Source organism: Buteo buteo, chromosome 8, assembly GCF_964188355.1.
Source record: "Buteo buteo chromosome 8, bButBut1.hap1.1, whole genome shotgun sequence".
NCBI classification, from domain to species: domain Eukaryota; kingdom Metazoa; phylum Chordata; class Aves; order Accipitriformes; family Accipitridae; genus Buteo; species Buteo buteo.
In genome coordinates, this window is record NC_134178.1 from 19,145,844 (window position 1) to 19,158,848 (window position 13,005).

The 13,005-nt window shown below is 39.1% G+C and overlaps 1 protein-coding gene across 1 annotated transcript in view; it reads left to right on the top strand.

Annotated features, from left to right (window-relative positions):
* The window catches only part of ADAMTS5 (ADAM metallopeptidase with thrombospondin type 1 motif 5), a 47,743-nt gene that overhangs the window by 20,041 nt on the left and 14,697 nt on the right, over positions 1–13,005 (top strand). The window contains exon 3 of the mRNA XM_075033878.1: positions 7,838–8,005. Coding sequence (XP_074889979.1) covers positions 7,838–8,005 — 168 coding nt within the window. The remainder of the gene's footprint in view (positions 1–7,837; positions 8,006–13,005) is intronic.

Sequence of the window (13,005 nt, forward strand, 5' to 3'; positions counted from 1 at the left end):
GGGGAAAGTAGGGATTACTTTTCCACCTTGGCAGGTAAATACTACCGATACGATCATGTAGTTTTTGTGTGGAAAGTACTTGCGGTACAGAGAGGAAGGCAGAATTACCCAATAAACAGGCAGCAGGCAATGCAATTTTTCATTCTTGCTCTATCCTCCCAGAGTTCGTTCATTTACCATGAGCTGCCATGAACTCTGTTCTTTGCAAGTTCCTCTGAGTTGGACAGATGTGAAATGGGTGTCACCATCTCCCACTTTTTCATTAAAATTAATATTTATCTTCTACATGCCCCATTAATTAGCACAGCAGATGTAGCGTGGACCTCCAAGACCACATCTTTTTAATGATTATTTGAGTCTATGTAGACATAGTGGTTTCTGATTGCCTAGTCCACATTGCCTGGACAGAATCTTGCCTGCAAATTGTCTGTCTGACGGGGGTTGATGTATCTGTGATCTCCCACAGAAGTCTGTTACAACAAGCCGTTTCAGCAGAAGTTTGTTTTGTGTAAAGTCTGCAGGACTGGTGTATGAATGTCTGATTGTGGCTTTTTTTTATGTCTGCTTCTGAAAAGAAGCTGCACTTCAGACTATTGTTTCATTCAGACTGAAGAACTCTTTTAAGCCAGAAATATTAAAAACAGCCTCTGGGCTGGAGATTGAGAAGAGAGAGTGATATTTTTTTTTTCCTTTTTCTTTCATAAGTGATGGATAGTAGTCAAAGAAAAGAAAATTGGAAGGAAAGTTCAAGTATGAAGAAAGAGGAGTAGCCAGTTTTATATTCTATGCCTATTTTTTGTAAGCTTGTGTGTTTCAAAACACTTCTGTTTTATAAAAAAACAACTTTATTAATCATTATTGCTTAGGTCCATCATTTTTTATGCAAAATTCCCCTGACTTCAAGAGGATTTCTGAGTGATATCAGTATGCAGTTCTTAACGAGGAGTCAGGTACTCTCACAAGTTAGAAAAACAGTACATGCAGAAAGAAACAGTTTTATTTTAAAAGAGTTACTGCATGCGATCTTTGTTTAGCAAAGGAGAGACTGAGAGGCTCATGCAGAAGGTATGGGCTAGTGATTAGACCAAGGAATGTTGAGCCATTCAGGAGCTTTGTGAATCCTGATCCTGTGAGAGCCAGTGACTCACTGGGTAACCTTGGGCAACTCACTTGACCTTCTTTTGTACCCTAGTGATCCCCACTGGAAATTAGGTGAAAAGCATGACCTCACTGAAAAACACATGCTTCATCGGAGCTCAGCTTTTCTAAGAAAACAAATTACAATGCTTGCAGCATTTTTTAGCATGCTGTGTCACTTTGCACGTGTCCTGTGGTCAAATTCAGTGCAAGAGCTGTACTTTGACGTGCTCTTCAGTTCAAGCACTAGACATCTGTGTATGTCCATAAACACGGTTGTTGGGGTTTTTTCCAGAATAGCCACCACGATTTGTGTTTTAGCAAAAGCTGGGTTTTACTTGCTGTACACTGGGGATGCTTTTTGTTTTCTTTATTCCTATGCTTGAGATACCAGTGGAAAATAAATTAGAGTAATTTTTGCATGCTGTTCACTCAGAGAACCTGTACAGATAGTCTGGCAAAATATTTTAAGAAAATCCAGAAATATCCAAACTTTTGTTTTACTTCCCAGCACTCCTGGGGAGAAAATAGCTGCAGTGCAGTATGCTTCCCCGCACATCCAACATAGCTCTGATGCACTCCTGATTTGCCTTCAGATCTCTTTGTGTCCTGATATTTAGAGAGGATGTAAATTTTAGCTGACTTGTCATAACTGCTTTGGAGTATTCCCACCTTGTATTAGGAATATTCACCCCATTTCTACAAGGTGTAGGAATTCTTTTTTAATCCATTTGGGGTATTATTTCCTGTTGGGCTGTAGCAGGTGTTGGCCTTCAGTAGTTGTTGGGGTAGGGAAGCTTGTGCATTGCAAGGTCCACTCTCAGGAATGCAGACAGTGCAGGTGAGCTGGGATCCAGGGGCTGATGACTGCTGTTGACTCCTTCATTTCTTGCTTCAGCATCTAAAGAGACTGAGCTGTGCTGAGAGCCCCTTGTAGATGATGTTCCAAAATATACTAGGGTCCAAAGTCTGCAGGTTGCTTTCATACTGCTTTCAACAGTTTCCTGATGTAATCATGCTTTGTCTCACCTCAAGGGGAGAAGCAAGGCTGTGAGAAAAGGCTGTCAGTCCATTTGGGTGGTTGGTCTTTTTGCTGTTTGGGAAGGAACCAATTTACAAGAAGGCTAGCTCCTCTTCACTTGCATGAGGGTAAACCCTGCCTTCTCGCCATCTGTTTCTTTTACCATTTTGTGCATTCCTACAGCATAACTTAACTAAACACCATCCTGCTGGTAAAATTATATTATGTCATTTTCACTCAGTAGGAACTGTCAACACCAGTAAGATGCTTCATTAAGTAGAAAACATCAGATGATCTACTAACCCATTCTCAATCAGTCATCATTTACACAGCTGCTGGGAGCCTTTTTTTTTTCTTTTTTCAATAGCCTGGTTTGAAGTTCATAGTACTACAAAATGGTGTGGTGCTAAAATTGGCATTATTTCTAAAAGCTTTCTTTATAAGATTTGTGTTCCTTAAGTCTTTGCTTTTGCCCAAAGCTTTCTCTGGAATTACGCTTACATACAGGATGTATGTACATACCCCGCCGGTAAATGCCGGAAACCACCTTAATGTCCTGAGCAATATGTGATAATACCAGCATGTTCATGCATGCGAGGCGGGGAGCAGACTTTTCAAGTAGGAAGGGAAGTGTTTTAATTCTTTAAATTTAATTTTTTTATTAACTCTTTTTATTAACTCTTTAATTCCTTCTTTAATTCTTGATGCAAAAGGACAAAGGCCACAGGTGTAGAAGTACTTTGTTGCTCTCACTTCTGTGCTAAAAAAGAGCATACCTTAGCTAGGCAGTACTTAGAGACTACAGATTGCTGTGATATTTTGAATTTTGATTATTTTTAATGAAATGCAAAACCAGTTGTAAGAGTCATTGGAAGTTTCTCATATGCTTTTATCTGTTTTAAGTCTGGTCAGAATGCCTTAAAAGGCAAAGTTAGGACAGAGAGAGATTTAGGTTGTGATAAGAATTAGGAATTTTAGTTCCATAAAATTCTTTGAAAGTTGTATTCGCAGTGTTTGTAAGCACGCATACAAAGTTAACTGGCAAATCGGTATGGAGAGCTAGAATCCATATATTTAATGCTATAAACAGCTATTATCCCCACTAACGTCACTCGTGGCTAATTTAGAAGCTCAGATACCAACAATCAGAACTATGTGTTTTGGAAATTATTTGCTACTTACTACTTCTTTCCTTGTCATGACTTTTTAAAATTATTTTTGAAAAATTTAAAAATAACGAGAGATTCACGAATACTTGGGAAGCTTCTCCTCAAAAACATGAAGGCTGCCAAGTAAGTGACTTAGTTCTCATCATGCATTAGAACAATGGCCTGATTTAATATGACAAAGTAGACACTGTTAATGAGGTATGTCCTCAGTTCACCCCATTTATCACTGTAAAGTATAGAAGTTATGCTGCACTCTAATTAAAGGTGAAGCCAGTAGCTTGACACTTTCCAGAAGATGACCCTGTTTCAGTTTCCTGTGCTTTTTCCAAAGCATTTGGGATGAAATGTTCTGTGCTGAATAGTTGTCTGAGAAACATTTCATTTATTTACTCTGAAATTCTCCAGAGACTGTCCAGCCATTTCTGAGAGGGAGAGTAATTTGCAATCATCTTATGGAAAAACTTTTCAGTCAGCGTGCTCAAAGTGAAGAGCTTGAAATTTGTCTGCAAGCTTTCTCATATCTGAAGGATTGGGGGTTTTTTTTGGTCTATATGAAGGAGGAAAAAGAAAGGAAGAAGAACAATTTCAGTCCACAGTTCAGCGGCTACATTCTCTGCAGAGTCAGCGTGTCTGTCAGAGTAGAGAGGGAAGGAAACTACACCATCTTTAGGCAGGGAAGCCAGGAGCAAGCTAAAGCACAATATACTCCCTGGACTGCTCCAGGGGCATTCACATTGCTTGGCTGTAGGATTTCCATAGTTTGATGTGGTGCGACCACATTGCTCTGACAGTAGGTAGTCTAAGCTCAGGTTGCTTACAGATTGCACTGCAGGAGGAGCCAGGGCTGAAAAACACACGTAGGAAACGCAGAGAGGTCTTGCCAAATCCAGGGTCGATGAAGTTGGTGCAAGTTGGAACTTAGACACACAAAACCTGTGTTAAAAAAATGTCATAGGTAACAGAGAAACTCAGAAGTGTCCAAGCTGCACATTCAGAAGCATCAGAGTTAACGGGACCTGTACGTATCTACACTATTAAGTCTTTTATTACGTGCTCACATGGGATGTCTGTCAAGTAAGATGAAAAAGTTGCGAAAGGTGAAGTATGGTTATGCAAGAAAGGGATTGTATAGAGAGCAAAGTTGCGTCCTAAATGGGTGAAGTGTTGCAGAGCGGTATCAGAGGGTGTTAAGGTTAAGAAACCTGAATTCAGAACTACAGGACTGAATCCTTCATATGACAAGAGTTTTGGGTAGTTCTGAATGGTGCTATAAAACGTTGACCAGTCTGAAAAATTAAGTTCTCAAATTGCTGGTTTGCTTCCAATGATTATTCATACCCTGCACTGAACATGCATTATGTGCCATGTGATGTTATTCAACCAAACTTTTTGACCAATTCTCCAGCTTTTATTATTTACCCAGAGCTGTTTAGTACCAAGTCCAATGACTTAGAAATGAAACTACTTTTTCACTGACAGAACCTCATTACCTTATTGCACAAGCATGCTGCAGTGAAGTAATTTCTTGCAGTGTTGCAACTATGAGCACTCTTGGGACATTGAATACAAAAGCATTCTTCCTGCAACCCTTAAGCGTACAAGTTGTCTCAGAAAGATTGCTATAGTGAGGCTTAGGCCTAACCAGCATGGTGTTTTCTTGTTTGCTGGGCTAATTTTTTGCAAATATTTCTGTTTGATTGATTGGTAGTATATGCATATTCAAGTGCACAGATACAAGTAAAATAGAAGAAACTGGCTGAAACTCCTGAACAGCTCCGCAAAGCAGAGTGTGTGCAGTCCTGATTTAAATGGGGAGCTGAACCGCATATTGAGGGGTCCATCAACAGAAGCTAGAGGAAAGGCCTTAAGCCCTCTCTAGTAAATGTTTGCTTAAGTTAGCAGAACGCTGGTGAAACATGCTACAATGAGTTATTTAATGTCAGCAGAAAATGACTCTAGTTATATTGCTACTAGGCGTGTGTTGAGGTTCATTAACCTGTCAGCTCTGCTCATAGTTGTCAGACACGAGGTGTGACCTGGTGCCATTCAGTGCTTAGCATGAATACAAGCTTAGCAATAACACTGTATAGAGCGGCAGCCAAAAATAACATCATCTTTGCTTTTCCTGAAGACACTCATCATCGGTGTCTAGGACTTTGGCAAAGTCAGAGGTAGTCCTCATTGGCACAGTAGCTGCTGATTTATTAAACGCTTAGCCTGTGACACTTCCACAGAATTTGCTCTATAGGTTAGAAGTGATGCACTGATTATTTGGTTACTCCGTCAGAGAAATGTGTCTGTTTGAAATAATAATCTTACTAGTGAATTATTTTGCTCAACACCAGCATTTGGCTTAAATAAAACAAAGGTGTTGTCATCTCTTCAGAGCAAGTATTTATGCAGTGCTATATCAGATTGAAACTTGACATGTACCTACTGATACTCAGCCGTGTCTCAGTGCAGAGTAGGAATAACATTACTGGCCCATATATAATAAGTATTGCCAAAGGAAAGTGGTTTTACCTATCAGAAAAAAATAAGCCCGAATCATGAATGTAAAACACACCAGTAATTTAGACATGACTTCAATAAGAAAGTTTGATTCATTATGTTTTTGCATCAATGTACTTTTGATATAGCATTCCAATAGCAATTAGCAACAGTAGTAAGAGGGAAAGGAGTATTAACTCCCATCGCTGTGAAATCAGCTTCCTTGAATAAATTCTTACTAGCATTTATAATACTTATAAATATAAGGCCTTATACAGGGCCTTTTATTCAAATAGTAGCTGTATTTGAATGATGTTGGTAAATGTAAAGAGAGGAAAAAAGAGAAGTGCCCTCTTCCCACCTCCCCTCCCGTGGAGATTCAGTATCTGCAGAGGACAGACTGGCTGTTGTCAGTCATCACTGGTACAACTGGAAGTGACAGATCAAGGTCCCCTTGTCACTTTTACTGTAGCTCCATCCTTACGTCAGGAACCCAGCATGTGAGTAAGGCTGCCAGGTGATACCTTGGCTTCTCTCACGGGACAGAAATCCTGATTTCTGATCTCCTGCAGCCTTAACACAGACTTCTGGTCAGATAGCTACTTTTCTAATCTCAGATGCAGCTCGGCAGTGAGCGCTGCGATGAAAACAACGTACCAGCAAGTTTATATAAAGCAAATAGGTAAAAGCTGCTGATTTTCTTCTTTCCCAGCCTGTATTGTAGGTATTATTATTGTTATTGCTGTTGTTATGCCTATTACTATGGATATCAGACTATGATATCCTGCCATCAGTGTCCCTACTTGTGTCACTTTACACACCTTACTGCTAGTCTACAGCAGTTATACCAAAACGTGAAGCCGATAGTACATAGAAGGCTTTTAGTTATTGCAGAATAATACAATGTGTCTCTTCAGCTGCTATTAGAAGGCATCAGGTTTATTTCTCTGCAGTGGCTTTGATGGGTGGTCTTTGTCCTTATCATTAAAACACTCTTGGTCTAGCCCTGGATGTCTGATTAATCATGTTCTGGCCTAGGATGAAGACAGTGAGTGTTAAGTTCAGGCTTGAGCTCCCTGCAGGTTTGGTTCCCATTCAGTCTTCTACCTCTTGCATAGTAAGTTGGCTGTAAAATAATCGAGCGTGGGCATGGAAATTAAAGTTAAACCTGATGTTTACAGAGGGAACAAAGTGTGTTGCCTGCAATCTATTATTGTTGCCCAGAGACTAGAGAAGATGGGGATCACTGATCTACAGAAAAAGTTGCTGTTGCATTTAAAAGAACTCATCTAGCACCGGACTGAACTCCCCTGGTCATTAAGGATTTTTACAAGTTCCATCATGTGCTGCTTTGTGTGCACATTATTTTGTGTTCTGGAGTATAAATATCCAATACCATATACATTTAAAAATAAAACCCAGGAAAACTAAAATCCTAACCAAAACAATACTAAAAAGCATCCTCCCACAAAACAAGACTCTTTACGTGGAAGAGAAATATTTGAAAACATTATTCAGATTGTTTGATGTATTGTAGAGGGTACTTGCACTTCAGTGAGGAGTGCACCTTAAGAATTTACATACAGTTTGTTTAGTTGCTCCATAAATACTAGCATTTTTGTCCATTTAGAAAGACATTGTAGCACCTTTCTAGACAGTTGCAGAACATCTTTAAAGTATTAGTCTTTCTTGCTGAAGATGATTTGGAAAAACAGTAAGAACTAAATTGTTGACTAACACAAATGAGTACAGTTCACTTTAAACTTCATCAGGTTTCAGTTAGCACATTTCAATGACATGTCAGCTGATGGCATTACTTCCTTCCTATATGTAATGGTGTAAACTGTCACAGCTTTTTTGCCTGCAAGCCGAGATACCATGTTTCAAGTGGCCTGCTTTGGGCTACTGTTCAAAATTTAAGAGTGAATTATACAATTCATTTATCTTGACTGTGAGCTCCAGCTGGTAAACTCTGTGGTGGATAGTCATATAATTTTATTTATTTGTTTCATTTCTATAGGGCACTTGCTTGGGCTTTCCCATGATGACTCCAAATTTTGTGAGGAGAACTTTGGCTCCATGGAAGATAAGCGCCTGATGTCCTCCATTCTGACTAGCATCGATGCTTCAAAACCCTGGTCCAAATGCACTTCAGCAACTATAACAGAATTTTTCGATGATGGTCATGGTATGTATTATCACACCTTGTGTCAGCTACGTGTTAGTTTTTACAGTGATCTGGTTTTTTTAATAAGAACATTTCATACCAGTTTGTTCATTCATTGCTTATCTTCAGGACTATCTTGGAAGTCCTTGCAAAAAAAGGCAAAGGTCTAAAAAGCTGGCAGAGTCTCACCCTCCCTTTGCATGGGTCAGATGCAAGAGAAAAGAAAGAGCTGATGGAGAGTGTGTTGGCATTAATTTGGTTTGGAACACGGAGAGGTTTTTTTAAAAGCATGAAATTAGTCTTGTCTTCCCAAATGTCACAGATATGAGCTCAGAGAGTACTTTAAACAGAGGACACAAGGAAATGGCTTTTTCCTCACAGAAATTAAAATGGATGATATGGTCTACTTAATGTTAGACTACAGATGTAAGCAGAGTATATGTGTTCTTGTTACTATTAATGACATTTATTATGTTTATAATGCCATTATATTTATTACATTTCTAATGCCATTGTATTTATTGTGTTTATGTAGAGGGGCTGTAAGCAAGAATTAAGACTCCTCTGTGCTGTATATAATAAAAGATTACTTCTGCCCCAGGAGCTTATCTTCCAAGTCATGTAATTAATATTTGTTAAATATGTTATTTACCCTTTGGAGAATAAGTGCAAATCTTGCATTTTCCAAAAGTAATAATAAAAAAAACATAGTCTTCACTCTTTAATGAATTTTAAAGTCTTCATTATGCTCCCAAAGCAACTGCGGTTCTTAAACAAACCATTCAAATTCCAAAATGCTGAGATAAAAATGACATAATTGAGTGAATGGATCAAGTTGTTATGGTAACCGAAATGCTTATGGATAAAAAGTATGGTATGTCTGCTGAATGTAAAGGGTTTTTTGCTTTTAAATGTTTTGTTGCCTAATTTCAGTGCGCTCTGAAGTATTTTCTCCTGTTTTCCTCTATTGGAGAATGACTTCATTTTTTCTCTCAACTTTATTAGATCCATTAATCTGTACTGTCGTGTTTTATGGTCCATATTGCTCTGGCATTGACTTAATATTACCAAGTTAGTTTCCACATATGAAGAGAACTTTCCTTTTTGAGTTTAGTTACTTAGGTACAGTACAGTTCACTGGGGTAAAAAAAAGGGACCTCCCTCGCCATCCATGAGTGACCTCTTAGAGAGTGCAAGGAACTCTGAACTATGTTTCTTCTTCTGTTCCTCTCCTGCTGCAGGCAAGTAGAAAGGTCATTCTCATTTTCTCCCTTTTTTGTAACCCGACTTCTACTCTTTACTATGCATCCAGCTAGCTACTTCCTCCAACAATAAAGAAAGCAAAAAGATAATTTCTCCCACCCACCTCACCTTTGGCTTGATTGTACATGGGGGGATGCTTGAAATTTGGACCCTTATCCATGAGCTGGACCCAGTCTCAATGTGGAAGTGATGGGGGGCTGTGACGTTCAGTCCTACAGGTCTAAGAATATAACTCTGCCAGGTTTTTTTCAGTAAAAGTGGGTAGGAGCTTCGCATCACTCAGAGCTGCATTATGGTCTCCTTGTTCATCGTGAGTGCTGACTTCCTATACAAGAAGTCTGGCAATCCTCAACTGCTGACACTTTTCACAAAGTCATGTATTTTTTGCTGCATGTAAAGGGCTTAGGTTCTGTCAATCTGTTAATGCATGGGTTAGGGTACATTGTTCTTTCTGGTACTCATGAGTAGCTATCACTCAGGCATGTAGTCTCAAGGAATTATTGATATGATGAAATAATTCATAGAAAATTTGAACCTCTCATCATAGAGGTCCATAGTCCTCTGGGAATTAATTTTTTACTGGTGCTGTTCGTATGATTTCAAATATACAATGTTTAGGGAATCTCTTTTCCTGATAGATTAGGCCTTCATAGACCTTTTCTAAGTAACAGTCTTCTTTTTGTGTTGAAGTTTATAATTTTTCAGTTATTTATTTTTAATCAAAGATTTCTCTTAACACAAACACTATCTATGAAGTAAAAATGGAAGTGAATGATTTAAACTGCAGTTTCTTCAAATTACTGTGCTGAAAGGACATGTGTTATTTTGGGAAGGGAACTTCTGGTTTTATTTTCTTCTTCCAGCCAGTGAATGAATCCATAGCTCCATAATTCCCATTTGTAATGTACTCTGAGTGTACTAGAAACCACAGGATCCTAGTAGGGCATGATGCTGCTTGTCAGACTGCTTTGGGCTGATGATAAAGCAGTGCAAACATGCCATATTTCTGTGTTTCCTTCAGAATAAGCATGTGTCTGCTTTTTGGGTTGCTCATTTTTTTCCTTAGCTGGGGCAGATGTACTGTCATGCAGTTGTGGTGTTTTCCCTCCCTTTTTGTTTTCAGGAAGGAACTCTCCTGCAATCTTCCCATAGAAAGAAGAAAATCCTCTCTCTCTCAGGTGCTGCTAGGCAGAGGAAAAAAAACCTTAACCATTCAGGTGTAATTTTGAGCAGTGCTGCAGGCATAACGTAGATAAGAAAGGCACAAAATAGCAGTTGCAATGAAAGAATACAGTTATTCAGATATCAGGCTTTCTTTTAGGCTGTTTGTGACCAGGCTTTGCATAGTCACGGGAAGGTTATGTGGGAAACACTGAACAAGAGGACACTCTCCCATTCTCTGATAGGCAGTGTAAGCAGTTTGCACTGGGCTTTTGGTCTGAATGGGCATAAGCATATGAATTCTGCTTTGTGACAAACAGGGCATGGCAGCATTGGTGTGAGGAAATAAATAAAGTGCTTCATCTGCTGCTCCTTATGGGTAAGCATAATGAAATGTGAATGAAGTCCAGAAGTTTGGATCTGTGAGCAGTATTCCATTACAAAAGAACAGTCAATGTCTTATCAAAGCTCTAAGTACCTTTCCCATATACATTTAGATATTCACCCCATGCTGCTGTAATAGAAAACATCCCAGTCTTGACTCTCTAATTCCTTAACATAACTTTGTCAGGTACTAATGTTCCTATTTTCTAAATTTGGAAAGTGATGTTGGGGAGCAGACTCATCTTATAAAATGTGGGTATTTACTATGTAGGTAGTTACTCCTAAACTGGGTATTTAAGTTCCCATCATAGCGCAGAGGGGTCTAATCAATGGCATCAGTGGTTTGACTGATCTCATCGGTCGCATTAGTGGGGCTGAATTAAACCATAAACTCATTTGCCTGAGTAGTGAAACATCTGACAGCTGACTGAATTGCAGATACCAGCATTACATACAGTTAAAGTCAGCTAAATAAATCCCCATATAAATGTCTTGTCCAAGGTCAACCAGGAGGTCTGGGGAGGATCAAGGTGCTGATTCCCTGTCTCCTGAGGCCCATGCTAAGAATTGTAAGCATATATTGTCAGGATATCACCATTCGTTTTACACCCATGAGATGACCCCAGACAGCAGTTTGACATTTAGGAAGAAAAGGCTCAGTTAGTGTCCAGAAGACAGTGACATTTATTTCCATCTGCTTTTAGCCAACCCTCTCCTAAGGTACTAATTGCCTTTATTGTCATGCCAACCACTAGGCTGTGGTATGACTGCTTGCGATTTATTGTGTTTAGTCAGAGTGCTCGGTGCTCTGTGCGACCTGAAAGAAGGACTATTTCTATTTTAATTAATTTATATCCTGGTTATCTGCTTCCTGCACAGATCTTATTCTGCCTTTTTTTCTTCCAAGATAGATTACACATAGCATTGAGGAGAGATAATGAGATGGCTTAATTAACACTGTCACCAGCCAACAATGTTGCTCTGTTCCAGGACACACAGATGTTCTTTGGTACTCAGGACAAAAAATGAGAATAGCAGTATGTAAGTGCTCTGTATGTTGCAATGTAATGTAGTGAATTGAAGCCCTCTTGGCCCTCTCAGCCAGGGGGCCCAGGGCAAACCATTCTCCAACTTCTTAACTCTGTCTTTTCTGACTATCGCAAGTAGGAGATTGGAGCAGCTGGTGCTAAAAACTTCATTGCACTGCACTTCATTGCAACCTGTCTAAACATAGACACTGCTACTATCTATAAATGTAAAGACTTTTTTTTTTTTTCCTGTGGGGAATCCTTAGGGGCCTTTGCTATCTTCAGTTTTGAATATGTCATGTGAGATCTGCTGGAACACCTGGCTTTATAGAAATTTTATGTGTTTCCTCAGAGCAGTATTGGTTAAGGAGAAGTTTGGATCTCATTCCCCTGTGTTCTCAAGAGGAAAAAATGCTATATTTTCTACGTAAGCTTGTGAAACCTGTTTGTTATTCACATGTGAAAGGTATTCAAATGGGTGTTAACTAAAATGATTGACAGATCAAGTATATGCAAGGATATGACTTTTTTTTTTCTTTTTTCTCTAAATTTATATTTCCAGTCATGTCAGTCATGGTAGATCTCAGTGATGGGCAGCAGTGTATGTCATGGTGAAATTAAGTGTTATTACCATGTTTTAAAATACTGAATAACAGTTCTACTTGGGAGTTTGATAAACTGCAGTATATATACAACAGTAGTGCATACTAGTGACTGTTGACATGCTAGTGCCTTCCCATCACTGCCCTAACACTGTACTAGCTTCCTCCCTCATCACAAGGTATATGAAGTAGGGCTTCCACTGTTGTTTCCTTTTACAAAGGGTATTTTTGACAGCAACTTTTGCCAATTATGTCCTTTTCAGAAACTCCAGGAAAAACAATCTGTGCTTCCTCACTCCTCACCATGTCTCTAATATTTTACACTACAACAGGCTTCGAACGCTAGGGTGCTTTTAATTATCTTTATCTCATGGCACTCAGCTCCTCAGTTAGCATTGGCACACCTTGTCTGCATTAAAAAAGTCAGCATAATCCAGATTAAAGATAAGGCTAGGGTAAATCAGGGTCAGCAAAGGACAAATAGAACAGGTTTAATGAGACAGAGAATTTTTTGGTAGTAAGTGATGATGCAGAAAGAATTTTTGGCTGTTTTGGCTAATTGACCTTAGTCTTTAGAGAAAAA